This window comes from Peromyscus californicus, unplaced genomic scaffold, assembly GCF_007827085.1.
Source record: "Peromyscus californicus insignis strain IS unplaced genomic scaffold, ASM782708v3 Scaffold_14__1_contigs__length_90479793_seg_2, whole genome shotgun sequence".
In the NCBI taxonomy this organism is placed as follows: domain Eukaryota; kingdom Metazoa; phylum Chordata; class Mammalia; order Rodentia; family Cricetidae; genus Peromyscus; species Peromyscus californicus.
In genome coordinates this window covers 55,922,125-55,947,597 of record NW_026294436.1, presented here as the reverse complement: position 1 = coordinate 55,947,597, position 25,473 = coordinate 55,922,125, and the positions used below count along the sequence as shown (strand labels likewise).

At 38.7% G+C, this 25,473-nt stretch overlaps 1 protein-coding gene across 4 annotated transcripts in view; it reads left to right on the top strand.

The window, feature by feature from the left end:
- Atf6 (activating transcription factor 6) overlaps positions 1-25,473 on the top strand; it is a 169,893-nt gene that overhangs the window by 68,930 nt on the left and 75,490 nt on the right. For 3 of the 4 annotated variants that reach the window (XM_052737565.1, XM_052737568.1, XM_052737567.1), the window contains exons 10-14: positions 1,178-1,309; positions 8,104-8,217; positions 8,977-9,076; positions 14,828-14,895; positions 16,640-16,754. In XM_052737565.1, the coding sequence (XP_052593525.1) occupies positions 1,178-1,309; positions 8,104-8,217; positions 8,977-9,076; positions 14,828-14,895; positions 16,640-16,754 (529 nt within the window). The remainder of the gene's footprint in view (positions 1-1,177; positions 1,310-8,103; positions 8,218-8,976; positions 9,077-14,827; positions 14,896-16,639; positions 16,755-25,473) is intronic. The other variant, XM_052737566.1, reaches the window with a different exon arrangement.

Here is a 25,473-nt window from a genome sequence, read left to right as displayed (position 1 = left end):
TCTCTCTGCCTGCCAGCCCCACCTATCCTTTCTCCTGCCTCACTATTGGCTGTTCAGCTCTTTATTAGAACATCAAGTGTTTTAGATAGGTAAAGTATCATAACTTCACAGAGTTAAACAAATGCAGCATAAAAGGATGCAACACATCTTTGCATCATTAAACAAATGTTCCACAGCATAAACAAATGTAACACATCTTAAAATAATATTCTATAACAGCCTACCTCCACAGTGACACAGTTCTTCCAACAAGGCCACACCTCCTACTAGTGCCACTCCCTTTGGGGGCCATTTTCTTTCAAATCACCACACCTGCCTTCTAGCATTGTGGCAAGGCAAATAATGTACTTGAGTGCTAAAAGAGAACAACAGTTCCTTCTTATTTCATTGTAAGTGTTTGACTGTTAAAAACATAAGCTTGCCGCATTGGGTTGGATTTTCTACTTCAATTATCTGAGTTTAAAATTTATTTATATGTACTTAAGTGAGTTTCTATTCATATGTGCTAGCTTTCTGTTACTGTAATACTTGAGATAAATCAACTTAAAAAGCAGAAAGATGTATTTGGCTGTTGTTTTGGTTTAGTAGAAGTTTTAGTCCATGGTCACTTGGCTCAGTTGCTTTGATTTTGTAGTGGTACAGTACATTATCAGAAACATATAGTGGAAGAAGTCTACTTACCTCACAGCTGCTGGGAAGTGAAAGAGAAGAACATAGGAGGGGCCAGGTTCCCAGGATCCCCTTGAAAAGCATGACTCAGTGTTCTGACTTCATCTACTAGGCCCTGCCTCGTAACAGTCCACTACCTCCCAATGAGTCCAATCCTTCAGCATATATGGGAAACACTTGAATATAAACTACAGCAATTTATGTAATGTAATTATAGGATTTTAAAAGCAAGTAAAACATTGCTTTTGTTTAGTCAGTTTATAAATATGGCTTTTATGCTTACAAAAATTATTTTTAAATTGTTGGCTATGTACAGGATGCCAGGCCTCAAGTACTTAAGGACATCAGCATTCTGACTTGTTTCTAGGCCATGATATTTGCTGTATGTATGGATCTACAAGACAAATCTTGCTTGCTTTCTAGCTACACGTAGCATTCATATGTACCATTTGAATTTCAACTACTGCTTCATTTTTTGTTGTTGTTGCTTTGTTTTTTTTGTATTTAGCATGCTGGAACAGGATTCCAGGAGAGTGAAGCCCAGCGTGAACCCTGCAAATCAAAGGAGGCATCTTTTAGAATTTTCCGCCAAAGAAGTAGAAGACACGTCCGATGGGATCAACCAACAAAGCAGCTACAGGTGGGGTGGCCTGCTGGCCTCCTTGATTGAATGGACTGGAGAAGTCTGACCTGTGTCACTTGACGTGTGTTCGTTCATACAGGCTTTGGCTAGTGGAGCAAGTGAGCTAGTGATGCCATTAATTTTTTAAGATCAATTTTAAGATTAAGTTTACTTTGAATCATTTCCCAGTTTAGGATTTTTGTTGAGATGTGATCATATAATCAGTTTGTTTGTATTGACACACATATATGTTGAAATACATGTACTGTCTTCAGTTTTTTCACTGTATTATGGTTTAGTACATTTATCTAATATTTATGCCCGTGGATAGCTATGGCAGAATGACAGGGTTGAACGTATTTGTGTTCATTAAGTAAAATTATTTATTATTTGTTGTGTTTTCTGATTTCTTTCCTTTTTATAATTTAACAGATACTTTGGTAGATTTCCATTTTGCTTAATGATAAAGCAAAAGATGTACATGAAAACACAATTCCCATAATCGGTTAATTAGAAGAAGGTACAATGAGTGTTTTTAGAGCTGTAGCTTTTTTAGCGAACATTGCCCTATGTGTTTTTGGATTGTTGTCAGAGGCAAATAAAGCCAGAATCTTGAACAGTAGGCAGAGAGGTCATAGTGCAGCAGCCGTGATGCTGTAATGAAGTGCTTGAAAGTTACTAAAGACCTGGTTGCCCTGAGCTGTCTGCAGTTTTACCAGGCAAGGGCCACAGAGGAATTGTTCTTCCTTGTCTTTTACTCTTGAGGTTGACCAAGGAGCCAAGGATGCTATGGCAGTGCAGCCTAACAGGTGATAGATGTGATATTAGAAAGTATTACATATTGTTTTCTGCTCATTTGTTTTTTACATGTTAGAATTTGTCACATTTCTGAAATGTTGACATTGGTGATAACAGTGTCCCTTAAATTGGTGGAGTCTATTAGCTTTTTTGTTTTTCCAAAATTTGCCCAGGTTTACTCTCCATGTTCTGTAATTTTGAATTCTATGGCTGTCCACAGGTGGTCTTTCAAAAACTCTGTTTTAAGTTTAATAGTCTTTGTACTTAAAGATGTTTGATCAAATACGAGTAACTGCTAAAAATAAGAACTAATTATTGATTTGGTACTTGAAGCCGTACTTTGTTTAGGTAACCCTTAGGGAGTGTTATTTATCTAAAATAACGATAATAAATAGACACCTTCCTGTATTTGCTCACATTAGCCTGAGATAAAATACTGGCTCCTAGAAAATGTAGTGGTCGGCTCTTATGCATTCACTGTAGAGGTCTCGGCAACCTTCAGGGTGAAATTTAGCACCCTGAAGAAATTTATAGCTCATTGAGAAGAGTACGTGAAAGTACTTGAAATATGTAAACCATTTCTTTGTCCCCTACCCAGAGTTACCACTGGCTGTACATATCTGAGCTACTGGTCCTGGTAAAAAGAGATAATAGATTCTTAGCGACCTGCAGGTCTGTGGCTTATTGTGGGAGATTTAAGCTCACATTAGTCCGTTAGTTTGAAGTTCTTGCAATTATTTTCACTAATTATTATTGTTATCATTGGTAGTAGTACTAGTAGTAGCAGTACTGAATACAAAATTATAAAAATTATTTGTGAAGCATTTGAAAATTACAAATATGAATTTATTCTGAGCTGAATTGTAAATGTTTATATGTACTATCCAGATACCTATATATATTTTTCTTTTGAAAAAATTGAATTGGAGTCTTTTGTAATTCTCTACAAACTATAGGAGTATGTTTTTTATTTCTATGTCAAATGTTACTTTTACTTTGATAGGGGGCTGGAGGGATAGCTCACTTGGTAAAGTACTTAGCTTGTATTTTGATGAGAATTACATGGATCTGTACACCACTTTGGGTAGTATGAATATTTTAATCATGTTAATACACTGCTCATGAACATGGGATGTCTTTCCATGGATTCCCTCACCAGTGTTCCTTAGAAATTTCATTGCCGAGATTGTCCATTCCCTTTACCAAATTTGTTCTTAGATTCTTACAAATTTTGTTTATATATTTATTTGTTTTAGCTGCTGTGAGTAGGCTTTTTATTTCTTTCTCAATAGCTGCAGTCTTGGTGTTTATGGTGGTAGGGATCAAACCCAGGACCTCATGCAAACGAGGCAATCACTCTAACACTGAGATATACCTACCCTCTAACCCCCGCACTACTAATTTTATATTCTGCATTCTTACTGAATTTTTTTTGTCAGTTCCAATTGATTTTTGTGAAGTCTAGAGTTTCCTCTATCTATAAAATCATGTTATCTAAGAACAAAGATTCTTTGACCCTTTTTTTTTTTTCAACATTTGAAGGCCCTTTCTTGTCTTATCTTGCTTTTGGCTCTGACTAATGCTTCCAATACTATATTGAATAAGTGAAAGTAGAAACCTTCATCTTGCTCCTGAGAGGAAAATATTTCCCATTTTTCTCATTCAGTATGATGTTGGCTATGTTCTGCCATATATGGGCTTCATTGTGTTGAGATAATCTTTTATAGTTAATTTTCTTTTTTTTTTCTTCATGATAGGACGTTGAGTTTTACTAAATGTTTTTTTCTTCATCTTTTGAGACAATCCATAAATTTTTTGTTTTCCATTCTGCTGATATAGTGTGTCACATTTTTTATTTGTGTATGTTGAGCCATCCTTGCATTTCTATAATAAATCCCACCTGATCATGATATGTTGGACTTGAGTTGCTAGTACTTTGTTGAGAATTTTAATAGCTGTGATCATCAGGGATTTTGGTCTGTGGATTCCTTTTTTGAATGTGTTCTCATGGGGCCTTGACGTCAGGATAGAACAACTTTGGAAGGATTTCCTTCCTTTCAGTTCTTTGGACTAGTTTGAGACAAATTTACATTAGTTTTTGTTGTTGCTATTTGTTTGTTTGTTTAGTTCATTTTTTTGAAAGAGTCTCAGTAAGTTGCCAGGCTAGCCTCAACTTAACAACTTCCTATCTCAGCTTTTGGATGGCTGGCCTGCTAGGTGTGTGCCACATCTGGCTCACATCAGCTCTTCTTGTGCGGTTTGCCGGAACCGTCTAGCCCTGTGCTTTTGTTCTTTTGGGGCAGGGCAGGGACTTTTTATAACTAGTTCAGGCTTCTTACTTATTATTGGCCTGTTCAGGTTTTCTATATCATAACCTTTATTTTTAGATGCCTCATTTTTGTTTCAGTTTAGGAGAATTATGGTTCATATAAAGGAAGGATAAATAATCCTATCATTTAATGTTCTATTTGCCATTAGCACATTACCACTAGCAAATCGTAGTTGCATTTTTTTCCCAATGTTAGAAGTATATTTATATATACATATCTGTATTTGTAACAGTATAATTTATCAGCCAAACTGGAATACTTTTAAGAAAAAGTATTAGTAATGTAGAGAAAGCTAGTAATAATTATTACCTCAGGACGTAGGACATCAGGCTTAAATGACAATTGTCTTCTAGTAAACAGGAAAGGATGGTTTCCACTTAAGGCATCAGCCACAACTTGTCTTTAGTCCAGAATTCTCATTAACTCTAGCTCCCTAGCATTGCACTTCCCTTTAGTGATTTATTTGCTGAAATTTTTTCTATTTGTATAGAATGGTTTGCAAACAGCCTAGAACTCCAACTGTCTTTGGGTTAGTGAAGGTCTGATTATCTCCAGATTGCATGCTGGCTTAGAGTTTCCCCTTCCTTTCCCCCTTAACATCATCCAACCTTCCCTTGTATTTCTCCTATCAGATTTTTTAAATCAAAATATTCTCTATATTCTTGGCTGTTAGAACAAAGTTAGCCAGCACAGATGTGCAGAAATCATTACTAGAGTTTATCATATGGAAAGAAAATCACAGTCAAAATATGGTTTTGAAAGCAATGTTGGACTTTCCTTATGTGACTGCAGAGTTCCTGTCTTTGGCGAGTATAAAGGTGTAATATTCAGGTGACACACGTGACAGGTGTGGGTGTGCACACGCCTCTGCTCAGGTTGCAGCAGCAGCTCCTTGACTACATTCGGCATGGGATTGCATTTGCCAGCACTGGTGACTCTCGGTCCTAGGCTGACACCTTTTCCTGTGTGCGGTCAGTACTACCTGTGTCTTCGTTCTGTTCCAGACATTTTACCTCTGTAAATTTTAATTGCTGGAAGAGAGGACATGAAGAACCTCCTCAGTGCAATGAGTAGAGGGAGGATGTTATGTAACTTCAGCTCTCACTTCTCTTCCTTATGTGTGGTTGTTTGTTTTTGCTCTTTTGAGGGGCCCACCACCCAGCTCCCAAATAAATCACACAGAGACTTATTCTTACTTGTAAATGCCCGGCCTTAGCTTGGCTTGTTTCTAGCCAGCTTTCCTCAACCTAAATGATCCCATCTATCTTTTGTCTTCAGGCTTTTATCTTTCTCTGTTTTTGTATACCTTTCTTTCTTACTCCATTGCTGGTTGTGTAGCTGGGTGACTGGCCCCTAGCATCCTCCTCCTTCCCTGGCTACTTCTTCTCCTCCCAGATTTCTCCTCGTATTTATTTTTTCTGTCTGCCAGCTCTGCCTATCCTTTATCCTGCCTTGCTATTGGTCATTCAGCTCTTTATTAGACCATTAGGTGTTTTAGACAGTCACAGTAACACAGCTTCACAGAGTTAAACAAATGCAACATAAACAAAAGTAACACACTTTAAAATTATATTCTACAACACTATGTGCCATACTCAGAAATCATTACTTTTTTCCTGAAATTAGTTTTCCACTTGTTAGGGGTGTGTGTGTTGGGGGGTGTGTGTCACATTTTGTTTTCATTTTGTCCAAATTTAATGGTTATCCATGTGCTCATCTTGAACTTTCTTCAATGTTTGGCTAAATGAATCACACCTTAAAGGACTTGCCTTTTGCATTGTTACTTTTTTTAGTCTGTCTGCCTTCCTTCCTTCCTCCCTCCTTCCCTTCCTCCCCCCCCCCCTTTCTTTTTTACTAGCTGCTGCTTTATATTCTTTTGTGTTTGTTTTGTGGTTAGGGATTCAGTGCAGGGCCTTGTGTAGGCAAGTACTCTGCCACTGAGCTTTTTCCCAGCCATTGGTTAATTGAGACAAATTCTTGCTCTGTACCACAGGCTGACTTTGAACTTGTGAGCCTCCTGCCTTCACTTCCTGTTAAGATTGTCATGCTCACTCACTCAGTCTTCTTTCCTTCCTTCCTTTCTGATTTTCTTTGTAGGCTTCTCCTTTGTCCAAATCCCAAGCTTTAAAGCTCTGTACTTTTCTGCTAACGTGACTCATCCGTACTACAGACTCCATGCCTGTATACATGTTTGATTCTCAAATTCCTGTTTCTAGGTCAGACTTCTTGTGCACATGCTCACACACACACATCCAGTCATCTCTTTGACTTTTTCTTTTAGCATTTCAAACTTACCATGTGCACAGTGGATCATTGTTCCTTTCCTTGTTTAACTAATACTCATTTTTGGTACAATTTCAAGGTGCAGGGATAAATTGAGGTATACCCCTTCCCTACTTTGTGACTTCTCTCTTATTCAGCAGGTCCTAATTAGGACCTGGCCTCTGTCTTTCCGACCTCCTCTTAGGTCTGTCTCATGTGCACACAACTCTTCAGCAGTCTTCTGGGTTCTTGAGTCTGCTTTTTCCTCACTGCTTCTGTCTAGTGTATACTTCTCCTAGTTTCTATGTGGCTGATTTCTTCTTGTCATTTAGACCTTGACTTAATACCATCTCTTCCTTAGACTGTTTATCTGAAGTAGATACTGCCATGCTTTGCTATTTGACACCTCCGTTTCTTTTACAACACTTAGCACAGTTTTGCTGACTTTTATGTGTTTGTTTTCTTGTGTTTAGGCTGTCTTCCCTTTTAGGTCTTTGAGGATAGAGACGTCTCTTGCACTGTCTTGAGTTGCCAGGCACATAGGCAATATCCAGCAAATATTGAACAAATAAATGAAAGTGCAAATCTTACCATGTTCAATTTTGTATGTTCACTTTTTTTTGTATTTTAGTATATCTAATTTATAAACTCAGAGCATCTTATAAAAAAATTTCAGAGCAAATCTAAGATTTCTTAGTGAGATAGAGTAAAATAGTAGACTGAAGGAAATAACCAATAATAACGGGCCCACAGATTCTACTTTTCAATTCAGGTTTTGTTTCTTATCATGCTCTAGGTATAAATTCATGTGATATAAAGTAGTATGGCAGTTATAAAAGTATACTTTTCAAGTTAATAGAGTAACTAGTTACTGTCATTTAGTGTTTATTAGTGACTCAAAGTCATCAACAGCTCTAAAGCTGTTATTCAGTTTTTCAACTTTGTCCCTTTTCTCAGGCCAAATATTCTATGTCTTACTCTCCCCACCTCACCCAAACTTGTTTTAGGAGACTGTTTAGTTTTGTTATCATAGAAGGGCAAATGATCGCAGATCTTTAGGCCTTGTCATACAATAATGTGTTTTCCTGTCAACTGGCAGCTCTTCCCATGATTTCTCTCACACTGTGTCTATCACCTCCTCTTCTCTAGCAGCACTAGAGCTCATTGAATTCACCAAAGCCACAGACGATGCTCTGCCCAGGGAAGAGTATCTAAGCCAATGGGAATTACTCTGCCTTCTCTTAGGAACTCAGAAAATGACAGTTCTGCCATCTAGTTCATACTTTATTCTTCCCATTATGTCCATTTCTATCTCACAGTATGTTCAATCTGGTATATGTTTATTTTAATGAAAAATCAGTACTAGTAAATTTTATAAAGTTAATGATGCAAAGAAACAATTCTGCTGTATGTCTGTTTCAGATATGATCATTCTGTTTCAAATGACAAAGCCTTAATGGTGCTCACTGAAGAACCACTACTTTATATTCCTCCACCTCCCTGTCAGCCCCTGATTAATACAACCGAGTCTCTCAGGTAAGTGTGGTGGGCTGCAGAACTTAGACAGCTGTCTTTGGATTTACTAACAGGCCAGGAGAATCTGAATTACTTGTTGGATAACTGTAGCCTGTCAGTTGTCTAGTTTCTCCGCCAACCTGGTAGAAATGGTCAGGGGTCTATTTAATGTGATGATTGCCTGTTTTTGTGTGTCTTATTTGAAAACTAAAGGATGAAGTGAATGTTAAAATTCAGGACATGGCTAAACTTGTGGACACAATATACTCAGCCAATAGCATCTTTTTTTGTTGTTTTTTTTTCAAATTAGGAAAGTAATATTTGACAATATATTGTTTTGGACATATTTTCCTTTATTTCTTTGAATTTTGAATACATGATTGAGGAGATTGCTTTATAACAATTTATGTCTTATTAAAAACAATATTAATGGGCTGGAGAGATGGCTCAGAGGTTAAGAGAATTGACTGACTGCTCTTCCAGAGGTCCTGAGTTCAACTCCCAGCAACCACATGGTGGCTCATAACCATCTGTAATGAGATCTGGTGCCCTCTTCTGGTCATACATGCTGTATACAAAATAAATAAATCTTAAAAAAAAAAAAAAACAAAAAAAAAACAATATTAAATGTCTTAGTATTTTTTTTTTTCAAATCAAAAAGCGTTGTTGAGTAGTCAGGTGTGTTGGGCTGTTCTTTGAGTCCTACAGAACAATTAATTTCCAATGGAAGAGTAAGACAGTTAACTGCTATTAAATATTCGTGACTAATCTGTTTTCTAGGTTGAACCATGAGCTTCGAGGCTGGGTTCATAGACACGAAGTGGAAAGGACCAAATCAAGAAGAATGACAAATAACCAGCAGAAAACAAGGATTCTCCAGGTTCGTTTCTGCTCGTGTCTGAAGAAGTGACAGCACATTGCTGGGACCTTCTCCCAGCGGGGTGCTCTCTCCCCGGGAGGTGTGGGAACCTAAGCCTTCTCTCCTCCTCACTTGTGGCTGCTTCTGATGCAGCAGTCGTTGCACTGAAACCCTCTCCACCCTCTCCAGCTTTTGTAACACTTTGTTCAGGTCTTACAGCAGTAGTGTGCCCTAGTCAGGCACGGCAGCGCTGCTCCCCCGCCCCCCCAGCTTCTCTGTCCAGGCGGTGCAATCAGTAATAATGTTTAGCCCCTCTTCTTTGAGCCTTTCAAAGAAAACACGTGGCAGATTGTAAGGAAGAACATGCAGGCACTTTTGAACTTGGACATGTTCTACTACAGGTTAACAGTGGTGCGGACTTAGGACTCCAGTTCTACTTCTTTGTTGGCTGAAGAATGACGTTTGAGTCCTACTTGTTACTGCTTCTGAAGCACATAACCTATCAGTTGGCACACCATTTTCCCAGTAAACACTACTGTGGTGATGATAATGAGCTAGGGAGAACTAAGGAACACACACACACACACACACACACACACACACACACACTCAAAATGGGAGATGCGTTTTCTATGGAAAAATAAAGCTAGGTAGAAGATTCAAATTTAAACACAGAAATTAGTGGTTATTTTAGATTAAATCATTTGAGAAGGCTTTTCTGAAGAAATTCCGCTTTAGTAAGATATTGTATCAAAGTAATTGATTCAGCTGTTATAACAGCCTCAAAATCTCATAGCTGGATGGAAACTCATTTCCTATGCAAATTATTCATAGCTCTAGGATTTAGGGGGAAATTCAGTGAAATGTCTTCCAGACAAGGGAATAGCAAATGTAAAGAGCTTCAGGAGGGAGCAGCTTGCATATTTGCAGAACCCCAAGAAGTTGAGTAAAGCTGGAGGGATGCCGTGACTGAGGGAGAGTGGCAGATGAGACCTGAGAGGCTGCAGAGCTGAGATCTCAGTGAGCTTCATAGGCTCTGCTAGGAACTCTGGGTTTCATTGTGGGCCTGAAGGACACCACTGCCGAGTTTGGTCAGAAGAGTGACTTGATTTATAGTTTTGAAAGATCATTTTGGCCAGGAATGGTGGAGTTCATAGTGAACTTGGGAGACAGAGGCAGGATTGTGAGTTCAAGACTAGCGTGAGATGTATAGCGAGACCTTGTCTCATAAAACAAAACAAAGAAACAAAAATGATCATTTTAGTTGCCACACAAAGTGGACAGGGGGGAGTGTGAGTGGAAATGGATAGGTGAGTTAAAATGCCATGTTCCTGGTTGAGATGAGAGATCTTTGGGTCTCTTCTATTATGGTAGATATGAAGGTGTAGGAAAGAATGGGGAACCAAATATATTTTGAAAGTAAAACTGTTAAGGAATTGTTGCTATATAATAAAAGGGAATTGGTGATAATTTCTGTGTCTTAAGTGCTGGATTAATATTGATGCCTTTTACTGAGACAAAGTCTGAGGAAGGAGTTAGAAACAGGAGTCAAGAGCTTTAGATATGGATTTTAGACATTCCATTGAAGGAGTCCAGGAAACAACCATGTATCCAAGTCTGGACTTTAGGAGAGAGGTTGAGGCCAAATGGTTGATTTTTGGGTGCTACTTCCCAATGTGAAACTAAAGAGGAGAGAAGATAGTGATAAAGTGCTGAGTGCTGGGCGTTGCCCCTGTGAGGGCTACAGAGGAACCAGCACCTGACAGTGGCTGGCCAGTCAGATGGAGAGTAGTAAAGGGCGGTGCTGCTCCCAGCCCAGCCACCAGGCTGTGAAACAAGGAAGATGAGAGCTGTTAAAAACTCCCCTGTAGAAGTCATTGGTGACTGTCATGGCCATTTCATTGTGGTTGTAATGACACAAGCCCAGGGAAGTGAGTTTGGGACAGTAACATGGAAAAGTGGAAATAATTGTTATAGAGAAATCGCCATTTATGGGAGTAGAGACCAAGAAACAAGAAAGAGGTTTTACTTTTGGATATAAAATTTTTCGTCTGGTTTGCATGTTTAGTTTAGGTGCTAATACATTTCCTGAGCATGTTAGAGCTCAAATGGTGGTGCTTGGAGGATGAGAGAAGCAGAGGCAGGCAGATCTCTGTGAGTTTGAGACTAGCCTAGTCTATATGAATTCCAAGTCAGGCAGGGCAACATAATGGGACCCTGTCTTAAAAAGAAAGAAAGGGAAAAAGGGGAGTGGTACAGGAGGGAGTGAGGGAAAGAGAGGCATCTCAGCTGGGCCTGGTGCCAGTTGCTTGCATCTGTAGTCACAGAGCCCAGGAAGCTGAGACAAGAAGATTACCATAAATTTGAGGCCAGCCTGGGCTACAGGGCTAGAGTGAGACTCTGCCTGGGGTGAGGGTGGGGTAGAAAAGGAGGTGGGGAGAGGGAGGGAGGGAGGGAGGGAGAGAGAGAGAGAGAGAGAGAGAGAGAGAGAGAGAGAGAGAGAACGAGAACGCAAGCTTAACTGTTTATTTGGAAACATTATATAGCATACTCAAGCATATTAAAAGGATATCAAGAAGCACAGACTTTAACCATGTGCAGATGCTTTTTGCCATAAGATAATTAGAATCTGTACAGTTGAGCTTGAGTTCTGATTTCTGAGGGTCTGTGTCTGTGATGGGCCTCTCCAACCCCTTCTTTGCCTCCTGTCGCAGCTTTATTGGTTGTTACTACTCCTTGAGGGTATAGGCAGTCACAGCCAATGCTGTGGGGACCTGACAGTCCCAAAGCTGCTTCCTGGCATTGGGATACAGGGCCTAGCACTACAGAGCACACTGGTCTGCTAAACTGTGTGTCAGCTGCCAGCACAGCCAGAGGGATGGGGGACTGTCTGGTTTCTGCTTCTACATTTGGAGTAAGTTTATCTTACTCCAAGAGTCTAAATGACCCCAGTGACAGAAGGGTTCCAATAGTGTGCTTTTCAGGCTTCTATCCTTTGTTGTATGGAGGAAGAACACAAGAGGCAGGGATAGGTCACTGTCACTAAGCTAATTTATAAAAAACTAAATTATAATTCTTGGCCTAAATGGAGGTTTTTTGCTTTATCTTTTTATAAAATTTGTCATGCTGTTCTTTCCTGTTTTTCATAGCTGTGAAAAAGTTATTCTCTAATCCTGAAAGAATTCTAATGTACAGGAAATAATGTTGTCCTAAGTTTAGAGCCCATTCATTTATAGATTTGCAGTTTAGACTGCAGCCCTTTTCTCTGCTATTTTGGGTACAGATATTTCTACTGGGCACTTAGATAATAGGCAGAAGTCTAGGAATCTTAGCTGTTACCAAACAAGGAATAATTGGATGAATCTGTATTTGTGTGAGTAAAGGAAGCTCTGGGCTAGCTGGAAGGTGAGAAGTCACCCTGGCCATGCTGCTGTTAACAGTAAAGCATGTAAGAATTGGTTTTGGTCTTTTCTTTGTGTTGGAAGCCTGCGCTGCTCTGAAACTTCCCCACCCCCATTTCAGATGTCTCCCCTCTAGTTATTTCTTTTAGATACAAAAAAGAAGTCAGTCTTATAAAGTATGCTATGAGTTTGGTAAACTGACATTAAAAACATTTCTATGGTTTGATTCAAGTGTTGTGTCTTTGATTTGACTTGTTCTCTTTCATAGGTTTACCCTCTTTAGACTAGAGCTATTAGTAAAGGTCAAGGGTGAGTGAAAATGCCTTCCAAAATGAAGGTAATTTAGGTAGACTACAGTTGAAAGGACTGGTCTCATTGGGCCAAACTATAAGAAATTCTGGATAGGCACGGTGGCATACTTCTACAGTTCTAGTGCTTAGGAGGCCTAGGCAAGAAAATCATTTGTTTGAGGCCATCCTAGGGCATATAATACTCTCTTGTAAAGGGTAAGAAAATTCCACAGTTTTTTTAGACTGAGAAAAGTGCCAGATAGAACTCAAGCAGGAAGAAAAAACAGCAGCATGAATAAATATCCAGTAAAACTAACAGACCATAAGAAAATAAAGTCTGTGTACCCCATACCCCATATATACCCATACCCTCTCCACATCTCTCAGTAACTTGGGTTTTTTGTTTGTTTGTTTGTTTTTGTTTTTTGTTTTTTTGGGACAAGGTTTCTCTCTGTAGCTGTGGCTGTCCTGGAACTTACTCTGTAGACCAGGCTGGACTTGAACTCAGAGATCCACCTGCCTCTACCTCCCTGAGTGCTGGGATTAAAGGCATGTGCCACCACCGCCCAGCAGTAACTTGTATTTTTAAAGCAAGAATAAAAACAGCTATGGAATTTATAGCTTATAAGATTACAAAGGAGGGTCAAGTAGTCCTGGCTGGCCTGGCATTTACTATATAGAAGCTGGTTTTAGCTCACCTGCCTCTACCTTCTGAATGCTGAGATTATAGCAAAGTTTTTATACTGTCCAAATATTATTCCAAGGTAGACTGTGATGATGTGACATGGATAATAGTGGACCCTGTATATATTGTTTTTTCCTATCCATATATAGCTCTAAAAAAAGGTTAATTTCTAAATTAAGCACAATAGGAGACTAACAGCAATAATAGAGCATTCATAACAATATGCTGTAATAAAACCTCCAGCATCATTACTCTTGAGCTTGAGGCCATTATTCAGTGAAATAAGGTTATCTTTATACAAGTACTGCTATAGTGTGGCAGTTGATCTGAGGACTGAGATGTCTCCTAAGTGATTAACATAGCAGTAATGTGTGTGCATGGATGTATATGCTAATCATAACAATTATCACTAAGTGATTAACATGGCAATAATGTATACTCATGAGTGTATATGCTAATCATTAACAATTACCAAATAAGGTCCTTGTTGTGGATCCAGAAAGTGGAAACCTCAAGGTCATCCTTGCACATTGGTGCCATTTACCAAAGAAACTTGTTCTCCTTTTTCCTCCCTTAAGCATTTTATATCTGCATCTGTTTTAATATTTATCACATTTTATTGTTTTATAGAACTTTTACCCTGAGTCATACCCTGAGCCTCTTAAAGGAAATCAGATATCTAATTTTGAAGCTCGCTTCATATAAAGATGGATGTATGAACACAACGATTAATAAATTTCAGATTTATGATTAAACTATTATTTATGTGTCAAAAGTACTTATTGCTGTGAAGTAACAATAAGGTCACTTTGTAATGTAATAATAGTAATATTCCTTTGAATTCTGATATCCTTACAAGTTTCTTCTAAAGATTAGCTTACAAAACTTCCAGGAAGTTTGAGAGAACAGAGCAAATGCCATGTGAAATACAGGTTACAGGTTTCTAGTGTAACATATTGGCCACTGTTGGTTCCATACTGAACTGTTCTCTGGCCAAGAGAGTTGTGGGTTAGATGCCTTTCATAAGGTTCAACTGATAGGTCTGTTAGGCATGAGGAATTTGTGTGTAACTTGGTGAATAGTGGAAATCTCGTTTCATTTTGAGACTTTCCTATTTCTTAGGAATTTGTCTGTAACAATGATTTTTGACAAATGAAAGCTATTACATGCCCAGTAATGCTTGTACAGCTTGGTCATAAAACCTGCAGTGGTTGGACTGAACTTCCTTATTCTTTCTGTAAACCTTGTAGGAAGTGTCTGAAATGTCTTAATAAGACTGTGTAAGATATATTCTCAGCCTACAGTGTGACCAGAACGATTCTAAATAACAAATCCAAGTATGAGTCAGTATTGGAGGTTTTTTGTGTGGTTTCCTAAATCTCTTTCTCTCTTTCAGGGTGCTCTGGAACAGGGCTCAAATTCTCAGCTGATGGCTGTCCAGTACACAGAAACCACTAGCATCAGGTAAGAAGATGCGAAGCTCTTGGCCAGAGGGCTTGAACTGTATTATAGTTTTAGTGAAGTTGAAATTCACATCTCCTTTGAGTGCTCCTCTACGACTTTTTATCAGTTCAAATGAACATATACTACCAATTAACAATCCTAATAAAAAGATCACCTCTCCCAAGTCTCTTAAATACAGATTTAGTCAGAGTGTTTTTCAGTCATAATTTTGCTGAAAATCCGATGTTTTTTAAGCCTCAGGGAGAGGGATATTACCTTCTCTCTCTTTTGTAGGTGTCTTGCTGAGTGATCACATTAAAAAAGTTATTTTGTGTGTGCATGTGTGTGTATATATGTGTGGTGTATATATTGTGTACCCTAATAAACTTGCCTGAGGATCAGAGGACAGAGCCAGCCACTAGATTAGACATAGAGGCTAGGCAGTGGTGGCACACACCTTTGATCCCAGCACTTGAGATCACATGCCTTTGCTTGGGAAGCACACATGCCTTTAATCCCAGGAAGTAATATGGAAGGACAGAGAAAGGTATATAAGGCGCAAGGAAACGGGAACTCACTCTGTTTAGGCTGAGAATTTCATAGAGGTAAGAACTAGTAGCTGACTTCTCTCATCTTTCAGCTTTCACCCCAATATCTGGTACCCGGGTTTTTTATTAAAAGACCATCTAAGATTCGAACAACATATGTGTGTAATGAAGTCAAAGGAAAAGTCAAGTCAGAGGAAAACTCTGGAGAGTTAGTTCTCTCCTCCCACCTTGTTAATGCAGGCTCACTCTTGTTTCGGTTGTTCTATGAACTGTAGGTTTCAAGGTGATTATTCTGTCCTGACCCCTCATATCGCTATAGGAGTGCTGGCATACAGTTGTGTCCTTCGGTCAGCTCTTTGTTTTGTTTCATTTTTTTGAGACAGGGTTTTACTGTGTACTCTGGCTATGAGATCTACCTGTCTCTACCTCCTGAGTGCACCACCACTGCCTGTCTTGATCCAGCATTTTTTAATGTGGATCCTGGGGATTGAACTCAGGTCTTAGGCTTTGTGTGACAGGTGCTTTTACCCGCTGAACCATCTCATCCACCCTGGCGGGTACTTTACATACATCTTATCTCTAAATTTATATAATAGTTCAAAAGTGTATTTTATATATGAAAAGGGTAGGGAGTCAAGAGAGTTCTTGTTGCTGTTTTTAATAATTTTCGAAGTCGTGAACCAAGTGATAGACTTCAGACCCTGTCTGTTTGACTTCAAAGAATCTCGTATTCCTAAATAGTACTACAGGAGAGTTTGAGAGATTCCAAAGAGAGTGCAGTATCCACCAGTTCAGATGTCATCATCCAGGCGAGTGTAACTGAGAAGGAAAGTGGTGTGGGAAGGAAGTCAGTCACGATGAAGGGGCTCCCTGTAGTGGGGCAGAATTGTAGTCAAAGCCCTTCGTGACTTGCTCTGTGAACCAGGCAGGTTAATGAAGCAGGTATGAGACCTTATGTTTGATCTTCCAGCACCCCCAACAACAATAGCAATAAAAACATATCATTTGCATAAGTCAAATGTAGCAGAATATCATATGGCACCCCATAAATATGTGCCATTACTTGATTAAAGATTAAAAAGTAACAATTGTTGTTAAAGTGCTACTGTTTTGGTTGAAAGAGAGTCTTAAGATTCAGATGTGACCTTAGAATGGAAGGAATTGGGAGGACTCAATATGTTTGAATATTAATGATATTTTTTGTCTTCTCACATTAGTAGAAATTCTGGGAATGAACTGCAAGTGTATTATGCTTCACCGGGAAGTTACCAAGGCTTCTTTGAAGCCATCCGCAGAAGGGGAGACACTTTTTACGTCGTATCATTTCGAAGGGTAAGTGCATTTTCAAAGAATAAAGCAAACATTTGTGAGCACCTGCTGTGTACAAGACTTCAGACTTGTAGAGTCTTGTAGAAGGTACCGAGGTAGGTAGGAGGCAGGATGAGGTCAGTGATGCAGGTGCAGCGGTGTGAGGGAGTGCTGTGCTGAATGCAGACTTGACGGAGCTGGTCAGCGCTGAAGAAGTGGGACGCGGCACTGGTGTCAGGCTACATACTGTGCATTAGAAAATGCAAACACGCCGTGATGTTTATTCCTTGTCACCCCGTAGCCATGCTGTTGGTTTCTGACGAAAGGGAAAGTAAAACACCATTTCCTATTACTCGTTGTAAGCCAATGCCTATTTGGTAATTGAGGAACAGACTTCTGAAATGGAGGCTGGTTAATTTGTCAACTGTGGAGTGTTTAGATCTGTGTTCCCAAGTTTCTTTGTTCCCTTTTATTTTTTCATTAAACGTTTATACTCATTGGTGAAGAATATGTTACATAATGTCAGATTGTACAAGCATGAATGTTTATACTAGAATTTTTGAATGTTAAAAATGTTAGGCTACATGAAAAAGCACAACCATTGACAGCCCAGCTGCTTTTCCTATAAAATGACGATATATTCTTCATAGAGTTTCCATCTGACAGTCCCTTAGAGTGCTATACATTAACCAGGAAAACAGAAATGATTGGAACTCCTCAGTGATTTGCATCCTAAGCCATTTCTTTCTTTCTTAAAAAAAACCTATTCTGTTTTTAATTACTTACTTGTATATATTGGTATGCGCATGTGAGTGTTGCATTAGTTACTCTCTGTTGTTGTGATAAACACCACAATCAAGACAACTTATGGAAGAAGTAGTTGATTTGGGCTTATGGTTCCAGAGGGTAAGCGTTCGTGATGATGGAGTGTAGCAGGAGTCATGGTGGCTGCCGCAGGAAGCCGGAGGTTCACACAGCCACAAGCACAAAGCATACAGAGAGAAGTGGAAATGGCAGGAGTCTTTAAACTCCCAAAGCCCACCACCAGTGACATACTTCCTCCAGCAAGGCCACACACCTCCTAAGCCTTCCCAAACAGTGACACCACCTGGGGACCAAGTGTGCAAATACTTGAGACTGTTGGGACCTCTCATTCAAACCTTGACAAGTGCGTTGCCCACAAAGTCCAGAAGAGGATGTCAGGTCCCTTGGAGCTGGAGTTACAGGCAGTTATGAGCTACCTGATGTAGGTGTTGGGAACTGAACTCAGGTCCTCTGGAAGAACTATAAGCACTTTAACCACTGAACCATCTCTCTAGCTGCCTAAGCCATTCGTTTTTAAAGAACAGACTGTAAGGGGTGTATGGTTAGAAATAAGATTTACTAACAGTAGAGTGACTTTGCCTCTCAGTTGCCGTTGCCAATCACTGTCACAGGAATTGCCAGTGAACTAGTTAGTGTTTCTCTAAATTAGACATTTTTTTAGTGACTAAGGGTTTCAGGAACAGAGCAAATGGGCTCTTAAAGGCTAAGGAGATCAGATGTGACACACACACACACACACACACACACACACACACACACACATATATATATATATATATATATATATATCCAGTTATTAATTAAATATACCAGGAGATTTGGAATACTTTAGCCATAGTATCTGGTGATTACAGTCTTTTCACAAAATTCCTATGCTCATCTTGTTCTCCTAAACAATTAGTATATTTCTTTGCCAGTCTTATAGTGCCTTTTGAGTAACAAGGGGGAAATTGAAAACAGAATTTCATTAAGGCTCCAGCTGTCTTGACTCATGAGAACTAGGCATTTGTTCTTCTATTGATACAATTATGTTTAAAGTTCAAGGAAAAGTAAACCTTTTAAAATGGATATCGTAAGGACCTGATGGGTGCTGACATGACTGTGTTAATGAACTTACTACAGAAGCATGTTTTTGATTGCCAAAATAGCTTTTTTAATTTTAAAAGTAGTTCAGGATATGCCTTCATTTGTTCAAAACAGTATAACAAATAGAAGCAGCAGCTGTTAAGCCATGAGTCGAAGTCATTGTTAATAATGACTTTCTAGGAATGAAAACAAGTCTCTCTCTCTCTCTCTCTCTCTCTCTCTCTCTCTCTCTCTCTCTCTCTCTCTCTCACTCACACACACACACACACACACAATGAAAACAAGTCTCTCACACAAACACACACACACACACATACACATATGCGCGTGTGCATGTGGAGAAAGGAGAGATTTTATTAAAGGAGACTAGGTTGTTTTTTTTTTTTTTTAATAAAGAGGATAAATGATTTTTTTAAAAAAAAAATACAAGGATTACTTTCTTCCTGCATGTGTAAAAAGCTCTTTCTCATTATTTTGTAGTGGAAGGGCTATTGGAAAATTATTGATTTCTCCTTCCACCCTTTAATGTTCAGGTAGTTCAGGTAAGGGTCTGTCATGCATTCTGTCTGTACCTTTCACCTCCTAATTATAATTTATCATCTAGCATTTTATATCTAGGAAGAGTAAATATAAACCTGCAACATCTTTCTTTCTCCATCCCTTCCACCTCTCTCTCTCTCTCTCTCTCTCTCTCTCTCTCTCTCTCTCTCTCTCTCTCTCTCTGTCTTGTTTTAACAGTAGGGAAATGAAAGTTAACTTTATTGCATTGGTTATAAACTGTGTCATGAGACAGGAATCTGGTCCTTAAATACCTGGATTGCTCATTTTTCTCTTGCTGAGATGAAAATACAGGAAGTAGTGGATTACCTCATGCTTGACATTTTCTTCCACTCTTTGGTGTGAAATAGTTTGCTAATAGTTTAGTTGAAAGTCATGTGGCATGAGTAGGAGACAGTGGACTTTGCTCTTGTTGGCTTCTCAATCCCATTGCCTGAAGTGTTGGCATTGGACATTCAGAAAGAAGGAACTTGGGAAACCCCAAGTCTCTGCCTAGCAAGAGCCAGACACTTATGATCAGGCCACTGGTCCAGCTTCCTTTCTTTAACTGTCGAGCATATATTTAACTACATGCTTTAATAGCTGAAGAAGTCCATGTGGACATCGATTGTCCAGTGTACCATTATTTAGTAAACCAGGCCCCTTGCAAACTTTTGCTTCCTCACATCCTATACTCCTGCACCCGTTAATCTCTTTACTGTTGAGCTGTGACATTATTTTCTCTAAAGAAGACATGCTTTGGGGTAACTACTGAGTTCCTGCTGAGGTCAGAAGAAAGACATTCTGGCAGGAAACCTTTTCTGTGGCTTTGCCTTCCTTCTGCCTGGTTTTTCCTCCAGCACAGCAGGCTCTTCTCTCCTTGTTGAGTTCCAGGCATTCATACCTCATTTTCCTGTGAGTCTTTTTTCCTTTTCCTTTTTTAAAACTTGTTTTGGTGTGATTTGGAGGGGTAGGGTGGAGAATAGGGTTTCTCAAACTTCCAAGGTACTTTGAACAAACTATACATAAATAAGAAAAAAGTGATTAAATACAGTGTTTCTTTTTCTTAATGTGTTTGTATAGTATTTATTCAGGGAGTGTGTGAATTATAGTATTTATTCAGGGAGTATATTCTTATTAAAGAATATAAGAAAATGAATTCAAGAGCATGAGCTCTGAGGTAGATTCTCAGAAGAGGAAAGTTAGGTAGGAAAGTGATGCCAACGAAGAGGAAAAGAAAACCTGAGAAGGGTGAGGAATGCTGTGACCTCAGCTGTCATTCCAGTGAACTTTGAAATGCCATCCATAGATGTTGCTTTCCAAGTCAGTTGTATCTGGAGTAAGGATTTCAAATCTTAGGGCAGTTTCTCTTGAAGAACAGGTTTCTGTCTAGAGAGGTGATCAGTTGGTCAGATGCTTGCTGCATAAGCATTAGGACCCTGAGCCCAGGTCCACAGCATTCATTTAAAAACTGGACATGGTGGCTTGTGTCTGTTGCCTCGGTGCTGGAGGGAAGCAGATACAGGAGGATACCTTGAGCTTGTTGGTCCATAGCCAAATTAGCAAGCAATGCATCCAGTGAAAGACCTTGTCTCAGAAATTAGATGGAGAACCATTATGGAAGACACCTGATGTAGACCTCTGGCCTCCACACCCCCACATGTATGTACAGCACCCACACACTCATACCAGGAGTGGGGCCTGGGGAAAGATGGGTGTACCAGGCTTTCTTGTTGGACTTTGTTTGGACTTCCAGCCCCCAAATAATGACACAGAGACTTATTATTAATTGTGAAAGTTTGGCCTTAGCTTAGACTTGTTCCCAACTAGCTCTTATAACTTAGATTAACCTATTTTATATTAATCTGCATTCTGCCACGTGGCTTGTTACCTCTCCTCCACACTTAGTATGCCTGATTTCCTCTGCATCTCCCCAGCAAATTCCACACCTCTCTGATTCTTCCTCTGAGTTCCTCTCTCTGCCTGGAAGTCCCCCTTATCCTCTCCAGCCTAGCTATTGGCTCTTCATCTTTTTATTAAACCAATCACAGTGACACATCTTCACACAGTGTTCAGATATCCTGCAGCAGATGAGAGAAAGAACAGGTCTTCTTTCGTTCAGTTGGCTACAAATGAATGTCTATTATTCCCATTTATTTGATATTTCTTATTCAAATGAGATAAATATTTAAAAATACTTTTGCATTTTTTATTTTGTTTTTGTTTTTAGTACCTGTTCTTCACATTAAAACTAAACACTTTCCAGGAGGTGGTGGCACATGCCTTTTATCCCAGTACTTGGGAGGCAGAGCCAGGCGGATCTCTGTGAGTTCGGGGCCAACCTGGTCTACAGAGCGAGATCCAGGACAGGCACCAAAACTACACAGAGAAACCCTGTCTCGAAAAACCAAAAAAAAAAAAAAGTAAACACTTTTGTGTCTTCTCAGTTGTTTCAAATGAATGTGTGATGTAAGTAGGGATCTGAGCTTCAGCTATATGCCTATCTCAGAGATGTTTCTCCCTCTTCCTCCAAATAGTACCATATTTGTAGGTAGATTTCACTCCTTGTGATTGCTTGTAAAACGTTTATGAGCACATTGTATGTATATGGTGTAGATTGTAAGGATTACCTCCAGCAACAAGGACTTACTGTACGATGTATAGGGATTGAAACACCATAGGAAACTGGCTCAGCAGCCAAATAGCACCTTGAATGTACACTAATCCCCATGGAGAAGTGAGACAGTTTGTTATTCCTGATTCGACAGCAACACCAGTGGTTCTACTGTAGTCTTTTTTTACACATGGCTGAATCAGATTTCTTAAACAGAAAATTGCTATTATTGGACAGTTGGTTGTTATCTTGTATGAAGGACTGTCGTGGGTGTCTTAGCTCATGATCCAGAGACCATTCATTTATAACCAACAAAATATGGTTGTTTTCAATATATTCTCATTTTTGTAAGCCTGAAACTTCCTACAAAGAAAAGCCCGAGGCCACACTGTAAGAAAACCTGAGCTTTAGCTGTACACACACCTTAGAGATGTTTGCTTGCTTGTGCAGGCCCTTGAACCTCCATAAACGTTATTATAACACACTAGTTTTATTATATTAAAAAATCTTTCTTATGTTCGTTCCTGATTATTGGATCTGATGCACTCTCCCTCTCATCTGCGTTATAGGCAGGAAGCAGTGTGTACTTTTTGATTACTACCCTGACACTCACTCAGCATGGTTCCTGCCACTCAGTGCTTGTTGAGTGTAGATATTGTAGGTATGTGTCACTGAGAGAAGCCCAGTATTAGAAATGCACTGTTGTAATGCGTTTTATTTGCAAGGTATTTTCCATTGTTTGGCATAAAGAAATGTGACTGTTTTACTAAGTAACCTAAGTGGTGCTGAGTCCAGCAGGGTTTAGGGTAGCACTGGCCTCTCTTTTTGTTCATTTCTGGTTGCTTCAGCCAGAGTAACGGCAGTGTTATGTCTTGTCTCTAATCTAAGTCTTAGAGGTAAAGAAACTACCTGGATGGATTGCTTAATGCCTTTCAGTGTCATCAAGTAGAACCTTAAGTTATTCTTATTCTCATAATTTGTGTGTGTGTGTGTGTGTGTGTGTGTGTGTGTGTGTGTGTGTGTGTGTGTGTGAAAGCACTTTGGAGCAGATGGGTTGTTGTAGATCTCTGTTTGCTCTTGGTTTGCTTTGGGTTTAGAAGAAGGGTTATTGTTTTATATCAACATAGATTTAAGCAACATGTTTGAGTACATGAGTCAGAAATTTAAAACTTTAGACAAACTGTAGGAAATGTTCTGATGATTGCAAAGTTTGCTTGTTGGTGTTATTTATTGTAGCTGGAAGCTTTTCTGTGTCCCAGCCAGCCAGCGGTCAGGACAAATCTCTTCCACTCTTGTCCCCCAAGTAAACACACAGAGGCTTATATTAATTATAACTGCTAGGCCTAAAGCTCAAGCTTATTACTGACTTGCTCTTACACTTAAATTAACCCATAATTTTTATCTATGTTTAGCCACGTGGCTTGGTACCTTTTCTTAGTTTTGCCTTTACATCTTGCTTCATCTGTGTCTGGCTGGCGACTCCTGACTCAGCCTTCCTCTTCCCGGCATTCTCCTCATCTGCTTATCCCATCTATACTTCCTGCCTGGCTACTGGCCAATCAGCATTTTATTTATCAACCAATCAGAGCAATACACATTCACAGCATACAGAATGACATCCCACAGCAATTTGTGCAGAATACTTGCCAAAAGTTTATTCCCATGGGTGACCACAAAAGCAATTCCTATATTAATTTCCTAATATATGAAGAAAGTGTAATTCATGTACAAAGCATATTAAGTGATTATAATTATGTGATTGCAATTTATGTTATATATGTGTGTTAGTGGTATGTATACTTAGAGGTAAGAGGAATTTCCTTAGCAATAAAAAATAAATTAGTGTATAAACTTTGATTTAAAAAGATACTGTCTTTTGTTTCTAAGATTTTACAACTTTAATATACATATGGATCTCAGAGGTCAACCACTGCCATGACATTTCTTGCCAAATTCTAGCTAGAACAATGTGAATAGATGATCTTGGGATAATAATTGCATCTTAAAAAATATCTTAGAGGGGGAAGGAAAAAATCCCTTGTGTAGAATACTTTTCTCATTTTTTACTTTCCTTAAAATATACTTTCATTCAGGTCTTGAAGTGTGTTATAAAACAATAGAGTAGAATTATTTAAGTATCCATTTAAGTGAGGCTTACTTAATGATTATATCAGCAATGTTCCTTTTTATAAATATTTTTCTTATTTAATTATATATAAACTAACATATTTAATGTATTCAGACTTTATACTTCACAAAGTTGTTTTCTATATGATATAAGTATATATAATATATAATTTCTTAGTTCCTTTTATATAATCATATAAGTATTTCTAATCCTATTTTATGAATGACAAAATTGAGGCAGAAGGAGGTTAAATATCTTAAAGATACAAAAAAGATTAAGCATTAGAACAAATGCTGTAGATAATAGCACATATCTATAATCTCATTACTTGGGAAGCTGAGGCAGGAGGCTTGCAATGAGTTCAAGACCAACCTGGGCTATATATATGTAATGAGTTTTAGACTAGTCTGGGCTACAGAGTAAAACCCTGCCTCAAACCAGCAGTAGCAGGGTGTGGTGGCACATGCCTTTAATCCCAGCCCTCAGGAGGCAGAGGACAGCCTGGTGTACATAGTGAGACCCAGTCTCATAAAACAAAACAACCCCCCCCCCCACCAAATCAACAGTAAGTAAATAAATCAATAAACAAATAATTGTACACTGAGAAGCTCACACTTATAATTCAGGCACTTAGACGGATAAGACGAGAGGATCATGAGTTTGAGGCTAGACTTGGCAGCATAATGAAACCCTATCTTAAAAATGAACAAATACATTTAACTAATTAGTTAATTTGCACTGATTAGTGGTAGGGGTTAATAGTTGGTAGATCAAATTTTGATACTTTCCCTTGCATTAAATTTCAGGTTTTTGTAATGATGATAACTTTTTCCCCCAAACAGAGATATAATCTAAGAATGAATGCTTTTTCACATGATTATATGAAGAAAAATGTAAGGACCTGCAGTTTAGCTTCCAATGGGCCTCTTACTGGTATTTATTTACTGTGTGACTTTGGACAAATCACAAATCCCTCGTAGCTTCAGCTTTTTTATCTGTAAAGTGAGAAAGTTAGAGGGTATTGACATTTTCAGTTTAGCTCTAGAAATGTGATTTTTATTTTTCTACTTTTCTGTTTGAATACATGTGAACACTGTCTGCTTAGAAGGCTGTGACATTGCTTTAAATTCTTACATGTTACTAAAGTAGTTCAGTCTGGTGGAGTTAATACATTTTAAGAGTTTTGAAAAACAAAGTATCAAGTTAAAAGATAGTCTTGTGTATTAAAAAAAAATTGATTTTGTGATGGCTGCCAGTTTTGTGATTTATTTAATATTCCTACAGTGCACAATATATCAACCTTTAGTTCTTATTTCTATGATAAAATTATTGTCCCATTTCACAGATTAGGGAATGGAACACAGAGGGTTACTGTAACATAAAATTTGAAAGTGGCAGAGCCAGAATTTAACCTAAGAGTTTGACTCCAGAGTCTGTGTTCTTAATCATTTTCCTACATTGCCTTTTTGAAGCTTTTATTTCTATATCTTTAAAAACAATCAGTTTGGAGTTTCATTCTATTACTCTCTTTGTCCAAAACACATTAGAGTTCC